This window comes from Geospiza fortis, unplaced genomic scaffold, assembly GCF_000277835.1.
Source record: "Geospiza fortis unplaced genomic scaffold, GeoFor_1.0 scaffold26, whole genome shotgun sequence".
NCBI classification, from domain to species: Eukaryota; Metazoa; Chordata; class Aves; order Passeriformes; family Thraupidae; genus Geospiza; species Geospiza fortis.
Window position 1 is genome coordinate 1,629,382 of NW_005054425.1, and position 16,278 is coordinate 1,645,659.

At 55.2% G+C, this 16,278-nt stretch overlaps 1 protein-coding gene across 1 annotated transcript in view; it reads right to left on the reverse strand.

Annotated features, from left to right (window-relative positions):
* Positions 1–4,203: 4,203 nt before the first annotated feature.
* The window catches only part of CACNA1S (calcium voltage-gated channel subunit alpha1 S), a 61,109-nt gene continuing 49,034 nt past the window's right edge, over positions 4,204–16,278 (reverse strand). Inside the window, 11 exon segments of the mRNA XM_031061734.1 lie at positions 4,204–4,669; positions 4,892–5,008; positions 5,821–5,915; positions 6,779–6,843; positions 7,263–7,462; positions 8,818–8,946; positions 10,297–10,421; positions 10,555–10,656; positions 12,954–13,056; positions 13,561–13,657; positions 15,239–15,366. Coding sequence (XP_030917594.1) covers positions 4,400–4,669; positions 4,892–5,008; positions 5,821–5,915; positions 6,779–6,843; positions 7,263–7,462; positions 8,818–8,946; positions 10,297–10,421; positions 10,555–10,656; positions 12,954–13,056; positions 13,561–13,657; positions 15,239–15,366 — 1,431 coding nt within the window. The 3' untranslated portion in view covers positions 4,204–4,399.

Consider the following 16,278-nt stretch of genomic DNA (forward strand, 5'->3'; position numbering starts at 1 on the left):
GCCGGGCCGGGACACGCCCACAGGGCCGGACGGCGAGCACGCGGCGGAGGGCGCGGGAACCCGCTCGGAGTCGGGACACACGGACACACGGACAGACGGACACACGGACAGACGGACACAGGGGGACATGGACACAGGGACATGGACACAGGGACAGGGACACAGGGACAGAGGGACACACGGACACACGGACACACGGGGACACGGACAGACGGACACAGGGACAGGGACACACGAACAGGGACAGGGACACACGGACACAGGGACACACGGACAGGGACACAAGGACAGACACGTGGACACGGACACACGGACAGGGGCACACGCACAGGGACAGGGACACAAGGACAGAGACACGTGGACACGGATACAAGGACACGTGGACACACGGACACAGGGACACGAAAACATGGACGGATACAGGGACACAGACAGGGAGAAATGGATAGGGGACACACGGACAGGGACAGAGACACACAGATAGGGACACATGGACACACGGGCACACAGACACACAGGCAGGGACAGGGACACACGGACATGGACACACAGACAGGGACAGAGACACGTGGACACGGACACACAGACACACGGACACAGGGACACACGGACAGGGACAGACGGACAAGGACACAGGGACACATGGACAGGGACAGAGCCACGTGGACACGGACACACAGACACACGGACACACAGACACACGGACAGGGACAGGGACACACGGACGGGACACACGGACGCACAGACAGGGACAGGGACACATGGACAGAGACACGTGGACACGGACACAGGGACACACGGACACAGGGACACACGGACACACGGACACACGGACACGGCTCGCACTCACTCCCATTCACACTCACACTCGTCAGCCCCTGCTGCCCCCTGCCGGGTCAGCGCCCCGCTGCCGCTTCCGCCGTTCCGGGATGTACCAGGATTTACTGGGATGTACCGGGAGGTACTGGGGCTGTACCGGGCTGTACCGGGGCTGCTCTATTGTCCACCGCGTGTCTCCGCATGCTTGGCATCGCTCCGGCTCCTCCTCGGCTCCCCCGAATCCTGTCCCCGCTGGTGTTGGGGGTGACACCGTGGAGCAGCAGGACACAGAGCAGGGCAGGGCTGAGCTCGGAGCTCCTGACAGAGCCCCCGGGACTGGAGCCTGGCCGCCCTTTGGGCTGTCCCGGGCTGTGCTGAGTCTGTCCTCAGAGGACGTGCCATGCCAGGATGGTGTCAGGTGCCAGCAGAGCTCCCCAGCGTGCACACTCCCTACTGCAGGGCTGGGGTCTGCACAGCAAGCTGGGCACCCACACAGCACAGGGCACTGCCCACAGAGCCACTGCCTTCATCCTCGGAGCTGGTCTGGGGAGGCTGGGGAGGGAAACACATCCAGAGGCCATCAGAGAGCAGGGCTGGAGATGACAAGCACTGGGAAGCTGAAGGAGTCCCTGTTTGCCTTTCCTGAGCTGCACTCACATTGCTGGGGCTGAGGGCAGCCAGACACAGCCAGGCCCTGGCTCTGCAGAGGAAAGAATCTTCCAGCAGGGTGGGACCTGCAGGGCACTCCCAGCTCTGCAGGTTGGGGTCAATGTCAGGGCAAATAGCAATGGAGCACGAGGGCAAACTGAGGCACTCAGAGGTTTCTTTGGAGGAGCCCAGGCTGTATCCTGGGAGAGGGACAGCCAGGACATGCCAGCACTGGTGGCTAGCAGCTGATGGCTGGTGAGGCATTGCTGTGCCCAGCACAGAGCCCAGCACCTGCCCTCTGCTCTGCACTCTGGGTACCTTCACCTCCACAGCACTGTTCCTTCACCCCATCCCCATGTTTGCCCCTCCCAAGGTGCCAGGACCATGGGCCATGCATTCACAGGACTCTGCATCCTGCAGGAGCTCCTCAGCTCTGCTGCAGGAGGCTGTGTGCTGGTACAAAATCATGGGGGTCACAGGACATGGCCTGTCTGGCTTTCTTCAAGGATGTGAGGAGCTGGTATTCATTCCTCTTTCTTTGCCCTGTGTTTGCAAGGTGCACGTTGCAGTTCCCAGCCTGAGCTGCTCATTTTCCTGAGGCTGGGCTCTTCCCCACTGAAGCTCCCGCCAGAGAGGGGCAGGGACTGTGCTGTGGTGTTTTTCTCTTCCTACTCCCACCCACATGCCAGCTGTACCACAAATCACACCTGTCCCCCAGTTCAGCCAGGATCAGCTCAAGAAAGACACACCACACACATACCTGAACAGAGCAAATCATCCCCTGTGCAGCCCCAGAGGTGCAGAGCCCCCTCCACGGTGCTGTTGTCCCCACCACAGTGCTATTGTCCCCACCACAGTGTCACCCTTTATGTTTAGAGGCTCCAGTGACCACCCAAGTGATACATGCAGTCCTGCATCTCCCTAAACGCACCAGGAGACCACAACCACTGACCCCATGGTGTCCTTGGCATCCCCTGGCAGAGCAGCCAGAGCTGAACTGCCAACCCTTGTGCTCCTCCATCAGGGTGTGTGTGTGTGAATGTCAGGGCGTGTAGCTCCTGCCCCAGGGCACAGAAGCAAGAGGAAGGGGTGCTGCAGTGTCCCCCACACTGCCCATCTCTGCTGGCTGCATGCAGTGGGGGAAGCTGCAGGCACCAGCCTGGCTCTGCTGCTCAGGCTGCAGCTGGAGCTCTGCAGTTCCCTTGATTGAGTCAATAAAAGCCATGCTGGGGAGCAGGCTGGCTCATTGATCTGCTCCTCCCCTGGGAACCATCCACTCTTTGCATTTTAATATATATTAGGTGATCAAGAGCCCCCCAGCTCCCAGTTAGGCTGGGCTGGGGGCCCTGGGGAGCCAGGTCCCACTGAGGAGCTGGGCTGGGAGATGGGGCTGTGCCGGGGCTGGGAGATGGGGCTGTCCCAGGGCTGGGAGATGGGGCTGTCCCACAGCTGGGAGATGGGGCTGTCCAGGGCTGGGGGGTGGGGCTGGGGAGATGGGGCTGTCCTAGGGCTGGGAGATGGGGCGGTCCAGGGCTGGGAGATGGGGGTGTGCCGGGGCTGGGAGATGGGGCTGCCCCGGGGCTGGGAGATGGGGCTGCCCCGGGGCTGGGAGATGGGGCTGCCCCGGGGCTGGGAGATGGGGCTGCCCCGGGGCTGGGAGATGGGGCTGCCCCGGGGCTGGGAGATGGGGCTGCCCCGGGGCTGGGAGATGGGGCTGCCCCGGGGCTGGGAGATGGGGCTGCCCCGGGGCTGGGAGATGGGGCTGCCCCGGGGCTGGGAGATGGGGCTGCCCCGGGGCTGGGAGATGGGGCTGCCCCGGGGCTGGGAGATGGGGCTGCCCCGGGGCTGGGAGATGGGGCTGCCCCGGGGCTGGGAGATGGGGCTGCCCCGGGGCTGGGAGATGGGGCTGCCCCGGGGCTGGGAGATGGGGCTGCCCCGGGGCTGGGAGATGGGGCTGCCCCGGGGCTGGGAGATGGGGCTGCCCCGGGGCTGGGAGATGGGGCTGCCCCGGGGCTGGGAGATGGGGCTGCCCCGGGGCTGGGAGATGGGGCTGCCCCGGGGCTGGGAGATGGGGCTGCCCCAGAGCTGGGAGATGGGGCTGTCCCGGGGCTCAGCACCCCAATCCCACAGGGGGCACTGTGGGTCCCCTGGGCAGCCCAGAGAGGAGCAGCCTGCTCAGCACCAGCACAGGCAGAGCTGGGAGCACTGCAGGAACACCTCACACTCTCCTGGCCCCACTGAGCTGTGGGATGGATGGCAAGGGCTGAACGAGACCTTCCAAGGGACAGGGATGGGTGCCTGACCACAAGAGCACAGTGTAAAGAGAGTGGAAGGAGCAGAAAAGGCTTCACAGTGTCCAGCTCTCCTCTTGGCCAGCCCCAGGGCTGCTGCCCCAGCCCAAACATGCCTTCACACCTCTGCCCCATCCCCAGTTCCACACACAGCTGGGACAGGGAGCCAAGAAGGCCCCAGGCCCCATTTTGCAGGCCAGCCCCTGGCACATCTCCTCACAGGCCAGACTTGGCTGCAGGCTCCAGCAGAGACACGGGGATGCAGGGTCCAGCTGCTGGGATTTCAGGAGATCCCCAGAGCTTGGCAACCTCAAAATGACTGGACTGGAGCTGCCATGTGAATCACTGCCAGCTCTGGCGACATGTGGTGTCACATTTGCAGCCCCCTCCACTGGCTGTGCAGGCAGGAAAGACAGGAGGGGCACACAGAGTCACAGAGCAGGAACACTTTAATGACCTGTCCAGCTCTTGCAAGACCCTGCTGGAACAGCACTGTCCTGTTCTGCACCAGCATCCCCGAGACCTGTCCCAAAAGTGATAGCACAGCTGGCCAGAGCAGCTCAGGACCCCAGGCAGAAGCAGGAACAGGGTGGTTCTGCTCCTGCAGCCCTGAGACAGAGCCCTGGAAGTGCAGGGGCAGCTCAGAGGCGAGTGGCAGTGATGGTCTTCTGGGAGGGAGATGAGGGAGATCCCCTGAGCCCTGGGGATCTGCCTGGTGCCACAGCTGAGGTGTCCAGAGGGGCAGAGCCAGTTCTTGTGCCCTGCAGTGTTTCTCTTCCCTTTAGCAGCTCCACAGCTGCTTCCTCCACTTCATCCACCTGCAGCTGGCTGCTGGCTGCCATCTCATCCCTGGTCACTGCTAGGAAGGACGAGTCCTGGGCCAGAGCCCCGAGGCCTCCGGAGATCAGAGCCTGGCAGAGGATGAGAGCACAGCCTGGGTGCTCAGCCTGGGCACTGCCCTGGCTGCACCCACCCTCCCTCCCTCCCTCTGCCCTCTGTGCTGGCACACAGCTGCTGCTTGTCCTTGTGGCTGAGCTGTGCCCCCCAGTCTCCCATCATGGCACAAGCATGGCATCCCTGGAGTTCCCTGCCATCCCTGCTGTTCCCTCTGCCAAGCTGTGCCCTTGCCTTACCTCCTGAATGAGGAAGGTGATGGCTGGGGTGGAGGATGCTCCTGGCTCACCAGTTTCTCTCTGCTGGAACCTGGAGCTGGATGCTGTTCCTGTCACGGTGCCATCCTCTGTGGGCAGCTGGGTGAGAGCAGCACAGAGCTGCAACATGTGCTGGGACACTGCCCAGGGAAGATCTCTCCCATGCCAGTGTGGGGGCTGTAGGGTCTGTCCCCTGTCCCTGCCCAGTGCCTGGACAGGCAATGCCATCCTGCTGGAGCTCCTGGGTCCAGGGCACCCCCAAAATGGGACCAGCAGGGCCATGTGAACAGAGAGCAGGGAACCAGCCCTGGCACGTGCCAGGCATGAGGCACTGTGCCCAGCAAAGGGACCATGGGGGCAAATCTGATGCACCCCTTCTGCCCTGGCTCTGGAGGCAGATGGGCAGCCAGAGGAATGGGCTTCCAGCTGCTCCAGCTGTTTGAGGAGCTCCCCATGGCTGTTACAGCAGTGAGGTGGGAGCCCAGCTCCATCTCCAGGCTGATCCAAGAGAAAAGCTCCAGCAAGGCTGGAGCTTTATCATCAATACACTTTCAATCACCCTTCCTCTATATTTCCTGGTATCAAAAACAACAACCAACTGCCATCGTCATTCCATAACCACCCCAAAACAAACATAGAACTAACCCCCCCCCCAAAAAACCAAACAAAAATATAAACCATGATCATAAATCATCAACCAAACATCCACCAAATTTTACGTTCTTGTAGCTTATAAAAAGCATGACACTGAAGATGTCAAGATGGCTGCCACACACACCCAATGAGCCTGGAGAAGGGCTCCTTCCCAGCACAGCTGTGCCAGGATGGCAGGGAGGAGTGCCAGGATGGCAGGGAGGCTCACTGTGTCCCCCACATTACATGTCCCCTCTGACATGCACTGCCCCTTTTACCTGCTGCGGGAGGAGGGGCCCTGGTGATGAGAGACCCCCAGAGGTGCCCCCTCTCCTCCTGCTCAGCCTCTCCATGGGGATGGGGCGGCTCTGCTCTGTGGGAGGGAAGGGTGGGAACATCACAGAATTCACAGATTTCACAGAATCACCAGGCTGGAAGAGACCTCAAAAATCATGGAGTCCAACCCAGCCCCAACACCTCAACTCAACCCTGGCACCCAGTGCCACATCCAGGCTTTGTTAAACACACCCAGGGATGGGGACTCCACCACCTCCCTGGGCAGCCATTCCAGAAATTTATCACCCTTTCTATAAAATCTTTTTGCTAATATCCAGCCTATATTTCCCTGGGTGCAGCTGGAGGCTGTGTTCTCTGGTTCTGTCAGTGCTGCTGGAGAAAGAGCCCAGCCCCAGCTGAGCACAGGCACCTTTCAGGAGCTGTGCAGAGCGATGGGGGCACCCCTGAGCCTCCTTTTCTCCAGGCTGAGCACCACCAGCTCCCTCAGTGGTTCCTCACAGGGTTTATGTTTCAAGCCCCTCACGAGCCCTGTTTCCCTTTAGTGTTTCAACATCCACCAGATGGATACAAGAGCAAGGACACCACTGCCAGACAGAGATGGGACTAGGCTTGCTAGACTGGGGAAAACAGGAGTTAGGAGTTCAGCAGCACCCAGAGTCCCTGTTTAAAGAAACAAGCATGGTCTGGTTGCCCTGGGATGGCCAGTGCTCCCCAAGCTTAGGCACTGTCTCCATGTTTCATCACCTGAAAGGGTGGAAGGAGGGAGAAGGGTCTCCTGGAGCTCTCCAGAGAGATCCTGCTGTGCTCAGTGCTCTCAGCAAACCTCCAACTTACTGGGGCCTGCACCTCCTCCTTCCACCACCACCATCAGCCCCTTCCCCCTGCCCTGGCCCTGGGATGGCCCCAGTGCCCCAGAAGAACAACAAAGCTCAGACTCACCCCAGGCCGGGCGCCTGCGTGCTGCTGGCAGCGTCCTCCTCAGCACCTCATCCTCATAGTGCACCCTGGCAAGGGCAGGCAGGAGGGTCAGCCTGGCTGGGGGCACACACTGAGCCAGCTCCACCTGGGGGGCAGCCCTCCCACCTTCCCCAGCCTGCGGGGGCAGACCCATAGGGACAACTGGGATGGATGAACAGGGTGGAGATCCCAAGAAGCAGGACTAAATACATCCCATTGGTCATTTTTGTCCCTTTTACCTGTGCCCAGGTCCCAGCCTGGCCCTTGGCCCACAGAGACTGGCAGGTGAGGGGCAGGGGAGATTCCTGCAGTCCCTGGAGCCCTGCTGCCACCTCCATGCTCATGGCACTGAGATGAAGGATGGTGGGATGGGAGCCCTGGCCAGGCCAGGGTGCAGCCAGCTGCCAGGACAGCCCCAGGGCCAGCACTGCCCTCCTCACCTGCACATGGAGCCTGAGCCCCTTACCCCTGCAGCCAGCTGCTGCTGTTGGCATTGTTGATGTTGGTGTTGGCCTCCTGGGGGAAGTCATCGAGGAACACAGGAGAGTCGAGGTCCTCAGTGCCCACCTCGGTGAACTGCAGGGGCCTCTGGCTGGCCACCTGGGGCTGCAGTGGGCTGCTGGGCTCCATGAAGCTGTCCACCTGGCCAAACAAGCCACCTGTTCTCTGCAACCAACAGGGAGGGCATCAGGGGGAGCCTGGAGCTCCAGGCTGCTCTGGGGCCATTCCCACATTGAAACAGTGATTGCTCTGCTCAGGCCTTGCAGAATGCACAGTCCCCACAGCTTCACTGCCCACGTGGGGAAACTGAGGCACTGAGGGTTGATGGCCATGCAGCAGTGTCTTAGGTTAGAAATGGGGGTCTGTGTTCTATTCCTATCTGTGGGGCAGGTATCTGCTGTTCATGGGGCAGTTTTCTTTATCTTTCCCACAGCCAATCCTCCCTCCAGGAGATCTCTTCTGTACTGGGCCATTATTTATTAATTATTAATTATGTTCATGGCCAGTGAGTATCCCTGCATGGCTGATCCAATTCCAGCCTCTCCTGGGGAGATGCTGCGCCCAGGGGAGGAGCCAAGCATTCCTACCTGGATCCAATCTGAGCCTGGAGCAGCACAGCAGCCTTTGCCCACTGCATTGCCAGAGGAGCAGCTTTCTGCTGCCCTGCATTGCCAGAGGGAGCCCAGGCCCATCTGCAGCAGCCCTGGAGCTGCAGAGGAAAACTCCCCCCTTGTGCAGGATCCCTGCTCCAGCAGCAGCACAGCTGGCACTGCAGGAGGGCTGAGCCCCCATGGGATGGGGCTGTGCCACCCCCTGACACACAGGGGGGCAGGGCCTGCTCTGGCTCTGGCGGTGATTTGTTTTGTACTATTGCATTTGTAATTTTAATTTTCCTAGTAAAGAACTGTTATTCCTATTCCCATATCTTTGCCTGAGAGCCCCTTAATTTCAAAATTATAGGGAGGCTAACGGAGGGGGTTTACATTTTCCATTTCAAGGGAGGCTCCTGCCCTCCTTAGCAGACACCTGGCTGTTCAAACCAAGACAAGCAGGACTAGGATAAGCCAGGCCATGACAAATCTTGTCACCTCTGTGGGACAGCCTGAGGTGGTGGCACCTGGGGACACAGAAGGAACTCTGCAACCCCACAACTGCCCAGGCTGTCTCTGAGGCTGCCAGGGATGGGATGTGAATCAGTTCCTGTGACACCAGAGCTGTCCCACCTGGGCCAGGCAGAAGGTGTGAGTGGAAACCTCCAAACCAGCAGGTAAATATCCAGCACAGTCCTGCCAGGCACATGGGCTCGCTCCTTTCACAGAGGGGAAACTGAGGAAGAGAGCAGCTTGCCCAAGATGCCACCACCAGGATGTCCTGATGCTCCCAGAAAGGACAGAAGTGCTGCTCATCCTTGTGGCCCACACCTGCAGAATGTCCCCCAGAGCTAGCAGCCAAGCTGACCCACCAGCACTCTGAATCAGGGCTGGTGGGACACCAAACTGTGCTGTGCATACTGAACTCACCCTGTAAATCCCCTCCTCCAGGGCAGCCTCCACCATGGCTCTCTCCAGCTCCTCCTCTGCAGTCAAGTCCCCAGAAATGGCCCGATGGATTTCAGGAGCAGCTTCTTCTTCAATGCTCCTCAGCCCAGCCTGGAGGGGACAGGAAGGCAGGGCTGGGTGAGCCCACCACCCTCCCCTTGCTCTTTGGGGAGGGAGGCATGGTGAGGCACCGTCCCCCTGCCAGGTGTCCTGCCGAGCACAGGCCGTGGGTCACAGCCTGCAGCTGGCTGTGCTTGCTGGCACTGCTCCTGAGCTGCTGCTGTCCCACAGCTGTCCTACAGTCTCTGGGCTCCTGCTGTCCCCACAAGGGAATGCCCTGATGGAGGTGACAGCCAAGGGCAGGCTGAGGCTCTTCCCTGATCTGGGACCTGGCTCTTTCCTTGCTTTGCACCTTTGGGTCCTGCTCTTTTATCTCCACAGGTGATTTCCTCCCTACGAAGTCAGGAGAGCCTAGGGACATCCCAGCCTTCTGGCCAGGCACAGAAACCATCTGCCAGCACCCCCTGGGCCTGCTGTGCAGGCTTCTCTGACTGCAGGGGTCCCACTCAAGGTCAGCCACGTGGAGCCCCCTCCCCTGGTGCTCTGTGAGGCTGAGAGAACACCAGAAACATGGAGCTGAGGGGAGAGCAGGGACAAGGCCCTGGGACTGGAGCAGAGCAGGTGGGTGAGGGCTGGTGTAGGGGGATAGAATAAAGTAAATAAAGGTAGTATAGAAAGTAATCTTATCCCCTAAAGATAAGATTACTGGATAACCTAGTCGTTCTGTGAATTCTGTGAATTCTGCAATTATTAAAGATTAGGAGCAGGCCTGATTTTAACAGGCCAGAGTTATAGCTGATAATAAGAAGAGTGTTATAAAAGAGTGGTTTGGTTTGTTGAGGGGAACTGGAGTCAGTCGGCTGCTGTGAGAAGAAGGAAGAGTCAGTGCCTAGAGGAGCTGCCTACAAGAAACATCAAGGAGGTACGAAACTCTAGCAATATGGAACCCTTGCAGTGTAATGACAATAGAACTCTTGCAATATAATAACAACAAATGAGAAACATCAAGGAGGTACGAAACTCTAGCAATGTGGAACACCTGCAAAATAATGACAGTAGAACCTTTGCAATATAATGATAACAGGCTGGGATGAGCAGCATTTGGCACAGACAATGGTCTGGGACTTTCCAGGTGTTAAAACTCCTTGGTGAGGCACCAGATCCTGCCAAGCCCTCTCTACACCAGAGTGAGTGGAGCAGAGAGTCAAAGCCCTCCCCTGCACCCTGCATACCAAGGTCACACTCAGAGCTGGGGACACATGGCCAGCTCAGTGCTGGTTCACCTGGGCCACCTCACCTCCAGACATGAGGCACAGGCTCCCTGCAGCTCTCTGAGTCCCCCAGGCTGGGGGAAGCCTCGTCCAGGGAGAACTTCCCCTCTAGTAGCACCCACACACCAACCTGGATCTCCACAGCGTTCTTCTTGGGCCGGTACCCATAATACTCCTCCTGGCGCTTCATGAACTTCCTGAAGTGCTCTTGGATCAGGAAAGTGGCATAGAATTTGCCCACTGTCACCTCATCATCTGGAGGGAGGAGACCAACATGATGGTGAAACCAACATGAAGGTTCTGCTCCTCCAGGATCCCCGTGGCTGCAGCAGTGGGACCCTGAGCAGGAGTGGCTGTGCCCCTCTGGGAGGGACACCTGGGGACATACCTCCAATGGGTGGGATGACCTGATCCAAAAGCTTCATACTCGTTCGCTTCCAGATTTTTTTGATGATAGCTCTGAGCTCCTCATTGGCCTGTTCAAAATTACCTGTGAGGAAATGTTATAATAGCCTCCTCGAGCCAGGTCTAATAAGCTCTTGGGGGCCTATAACACACCCAAAATAACTCAGCTACCCTTAGAAGCATAAAAATCAACAAAATAGCTTCTGTTGCAGTGTTAAAAACAAAAAAAAAGTTTAATAAAAAGCAAAATAACAAACAAAAAAACTGAGCCAAAAGCTAAACAGTCTTATTCCTAGTAAAACACTTTATAAAAGCAATTCACTTATTTTTCTACTAAATTCCCCAAGCAAGACTTTTTGGCTTCTATCCAGTTAGCTGTCCTTAAGATTAAGGTGAAGTCCCCTAAGTCCTATGAAATGTCTTTTCACTTAATAGAAGAAAAAAAACTTCTAAACTTCTTTAAAAGAACAAAGAATAATTTTGTTCCTCCATCAACAAAGAGCACACTCCTACAAGGAAAGCCAGCAGGACAGAGCAGTTCATTCCCAGGGGTGTGAACAGGAGTGAAGACAAAGCCTGTGAACACCTGGCCAGTCTGGAGGGTGTGACAGCTCCTCTGTCTCCCACCCAACAAAGGTGAGCTTAGTAAGAGCAAGGCTTTGATTTTAGCCAGAGCACAGATTTTGACCTCCCCTTTGGTGCTCCCACAGAATTCACCATTCCTGAAATCCCAGTTTACCTCCAAGGTCTCCTGTGCTCCTCCCAGGCTGCCAGGTTCCCACCCCAGGCAGAGGGAAGCACCATGGCACTGCTGGAAGAACTGATCCCAGGAGCCCACCACTGCCTGGCCTTGGCTCTGCCACAGCACAGGCACACAAACAAGGGCTGCAGTAAGGTAAAAATCATAAAGAAAGGCTTCATAAAATCAAGGCTACTCTCCTAAAATCAGTGGCTGGCCTTGTCAGGCTAGCCCTTTGCAAGTTCCCATGTGAGAGCAATCCTGGTGTGAGCAGTTCATTAACATAACATTCTATTCCTGGGTAAAAAACAGTTTGCACCTCTATAAACTGTTTTATACTGGTAGATGGTTTTAATTTTTCTATCTCTCACAAACAACTTTTCCTGCATGTACGTGCTGGGGGTCTGAGTGACCAATCAATCCAGGATAAGAACTTATTGCTAACCAATAAAGTAATTGCAAGAAAGCTCCTGACCAATTGGAGTCCCACACAAGGTCTGTAAAACTGTCTAAAACCAGTTATGTGAATAAAGAAGGAGCTTTTTTTCCACCATGAAGAAAATGGAGTCCTGCCTGATTTATTCCCATAACAAGCTGGTGGGACACACAGCACAGCTCAGCAAACTCTGCTGCTGGCAAGGAGGGGGTGAAGGAAAGCAGCTCCTCCCCAGCACAGAGAAATTCAGGGGCCTGGGAGTCCCTGCAATGAAGGCTGTGGGCAGAGCCAGCCCATCCCTGCCACACTTTGAAGCAGGAGGTGAGCACAGGAAAGTCCTGATCTTCAGGAACCACCTCAGCTCTGTGCAGGGCAGCAGCTCCTCTCCTAAGCTAAATTCAGAGGATGGGAGCTGGAGCAGCCCCACTCCTGAGCTGTTTGGGGGTGGCACTGGTGGCACTGGTTCGCTCCTCAGGGCTGCAACACGTGGCCATCAGCTGATAACATCCTCCAGGCTGGGCTGAGCATCCCATGCAGGCACCCAGGGGCTCTGCCCCCCCTGGGATGGGCAATAACAGCAGGGCTGGGGGTTTGTCCACAGGATCTGACCCCACAGAGAAATGCCTGAGTGCCCTGGCCAGTGGGGGAATGGTAACCCACACCCAGTTATAGAAAGTGGGCTTTTCTGAGTGAAGGAACTGCATCATACCTGTTCCTATACAATAGAGGACAGTTGTAATATTATGGTATTGATAATTGTAAAAACCAGCTGTGGACAGATGCAGTGACCACAATTTGTCCTCCCACCTGTTTTAAACCACAGGTTTTTTCCTGAATCTCGACATCTTCACTGCCAATACTCAGCTGCTAGAGGAATGAAGCACTCTTTTTAGCTCTCCTTTAGTTTAAAATCATTAGATTTCCATTAAAAGGTGCCATGTGGCTGGTTTTCATGCACAGTGGAAAAATTTCATCATGTTCTATCACTCTGTCCTTTCCAAGCCCAATGTGCACTTTCTCCTGTTAGGAGCAACACTTCAATGTTGACACTGAATGTCTTCTATTTGAATTTAACGAATGGTTGTTATCCAACTGGTCCTGGACATCAACAAAACTCAATCTATGTGAAAGTGAAACAAGGGAAATTCTCAAGGAAACAAGGAAGGTTCTCTGTCAGGCTGCAGAGGCAGCCAGGATCCCTGCTCACCTTCTGTCTTGATCTTGAGGGCTGTCCTCACCAGGGCAAAGAGGGTGGCGTTGAAGGTGACGGTGCCGTCGCTGTTCAGGGGCATGTTCATGCACACCAGGCGCTGCACACACAGCAAACCAACCCTGTCAGCAGGGCCACAGCAGCCTGGCAGCCCCAGGCCCCCTGCCTGGCCTGCCCAGGGCTGTGGCATTCACATTCTCTGAGCAGAGAGAGACATGATTCTCTCTCCCAGGATTTCTCCTGGGGAAGGCAGTGAGAAGTTCAGACAAGAAGAGAAAATAATTCTTATCTGAATTTGCTGCTCCTGTTGTTTGGCACATGTGGAATGTGTTATGGAGATTGTTTACTGAAAGTGATTTGGTTATTGGACACTGTGGGGGTACCAGCTGTGGGTTTCCCTGGGTCTGGATAGAAGGCACTTGAGATGATAGTTCATGTTCTGACTCAGGTGTTCATTATTTCTTATCAGTGAAACAGTCTCACTACTGTGAGTTCAGCAGCTTTTCATTAGAAGGCACAAAATGGCCAACAATCTCTTGGTCCCCCGTCCACAGGGGGCACATTCCTACATGTCCCCGTGCTCACACACCACCTTGGCTCTTACCTTACAAGCCACACGGTGTGGGCAGAACTTCCCAAAGCCCAGGGGAGGGTTGATACGCCTCAGCAGAGTCACCACATCCAAGTGTTTGATCCTCCCCCTGCAGAGGAAACAGCAGAGGGGCAGCAGAGCTGCCTGGCAGTGCCTTGGGGAGCTGCTCTGGGGGCTGAGCCTGGGCAAATCCCCACCCTTCCCTCTGCTCCTCCTGGGGAAAGCAGCTGCTCCCTGTGGCCCTGGGGAGCAGGTGAAGGTGTGCAGTGACACGGGAAGGGTTGGCAGCTATCGGGATCTTTAGCTTGTCAGAGTGACCCCGAGAAAAGTTGGAAAGTCTCTTTTCCCAGCCCAGCACTTGAAGAAGGAGTCAGAACTCCTCAGTTCTTGGTCTCAAGGTTGTTTATTGTTCCTTATCTATAAAAAATTTTCTCCTGCCCTGCCGAGGTCCCTCCAGCAGGACAGTTCCAGGCACTCTGCCTGCCCCCAGAGCAGTGTTATGTCTTTATACTAAAAACTACGTGTACAATATTTACAATAACTTCACAATACCTATCACCTATGTTAGACAGTGAACTTCTACTATAAACCAATCTGTAAGTGCCAACATCACAGCAGAAGACGGAGGCCAAGAAGAAGAAGGAGAAAGGCTGGACACACCCAGATCCCACCATCTTGCCTCCTGAACCCCCATACCCAAAACCCCAAAATCTACTTTTCCACCCCGTGATAACTTCACTATTATTTTACCTAAACTGTTGTGCCTTGCTGATCTTCATACAAGGTTGGTAATTTGCTCCATGGGTCATAATCAAACCCACAGGTGTTTTGGGCTCTGTGCCAGGGTCTCTGAGCCCCCTGGCAGGGTCCTGGCCATCCTGGACAGCCAGAGGGATGTTCTGGGTTCTCACAGGCAGCCTCACCACAGCTGGATGGAGAGGGAACTGAAAGTCTCAGACTGAAAGTCCCAAATATCCTGATGGCTTTTATCAAACCTGGACCAACTCTGGCAAGTCCACATCAACCTCTGAGATGCTGGGAGCTGGCTGGTGGCAGTGCCACAGCTCACCCTGCCTGCATGTGTCCCCTCCATGGAACACCCCTGTCACTGCCATATTTTCTGAAAAATCCTCTTTGCCTAAGATTCTTCTCCTGGGAAGCTGAGAAGCCTCAGAGAAAAAGGAAAACAATATTATCTCATTTGCTTCTTCTGTGTTTTGCTGCTTTGGAATGTGGTTGGGGATTGTTTATCCAACATGTGAATTGTTTTTACTCAATGACCAATCACAGTCAGGCTGTGTTGGACTCTGAAGAGACAGTCATGAGTTTTTGTTGTTATCTTTTAGCCTTCTGTCTGTATTCTCTCTATATTCTTTAGTATAGTTTTAGTATAGCATTCTATAATGTAATATAATGTAATGTAATGACATGTAATATAATGTCATGTCATATAATGTAATATAATATGTCATATAATATAATGTCATATAAATGTAATAGAATAGAATAGAATGTCATAATATACTATAATATAATGTCATAATATAATAAAATAGAATGTGATAAAATAATAAATTAGCCTTCTGAAAACATGGAGTCAGATTCATCATTTCTTCCCTTCAATGGGGGACCCCAGAAAACACCACACACCCCCTCCATGCTGCCCACCCACCCAGCCACCCTCACTCACTTGGCCTCGGGGTCGTACTCAGCCCAGATCCTCTTGAACTCGTCCAGGTGATGGGGCCCCAGGATGGACCAGTCCCGTGTCAGGTAGTCAAAGTTGTCCATGATGACAGCCACAAAGAGGTTAATGATCTGAGGACAGAGGAAAGCATGGGAAGGACCCAGCCAGGGGAGAGAGAGCAGCTACAAAAACAGGGCAGATGTGTTCTGGGTTGTCCTGCAGTCAGATGATGCTGAGTGAGGGTGTTCCCATGCAGAGAGGAGCCTCCTGCCCAAGCAGGTGATGTGAAAGGACAAGGACATCAGCATCTCGTCCCTCTCCACCCCTGCTGAGGCCAGCACAAACACATCTGGAAGGCAGCACACAGAGGCTGTGGGGAGACACTAAAAGGGATCCTGGGTCCCGCAGGAGGGCAGTGTCAGTTTACAGCATGGCTGGGTAGGTGGGTGTCAGAACTCAGTACATCCCTCCGGGTGTCCAGAGTTGCCAAGGACCCGCCGGGGGGCTCGGAGACCCTGGCACACAGCCCAGAACACCTGCGGGTTTGATTATGACCCCTGGAACAAATTACCAGCTTTGTATGAGGACCTGAAAGTCACAGAGGTTTGAATAGTGTAATAATAAAATTATCACAGGGTGAAAATGTAGATTTTAGGATTTTTGGTATGGGGGTTGTGGGGACAAGATGGAGGAACTTGGGCATGTCCAGCCTTTCTTCTTCTTCTTCTTCTTCTCCTTGTTCTCCATTTTCTGCTGTAATGCCGGCACTTTGGGATTGGTTTAGAATAGAAGCTCACTGTCTAACACAGGTGATAGGTATTGGGAATTAACGTAAATATGTTATATGTAGTTTGTAGTATAAAAAGACAACACCGCCTCGGGGGCGGTCAGAGTGCCTGTGGCTGCCCTGCTGAGCAGATCTCGGCTGGGCAGAAAGAAAATTTTATAGATAAGAATTAATAAACAACTTCAAGACCGAAAAGTGAAGAGTCCAGACTCGTTCTTCAGCGGTGTGGGCTGAAAGAGAGACATCCTGCACATCT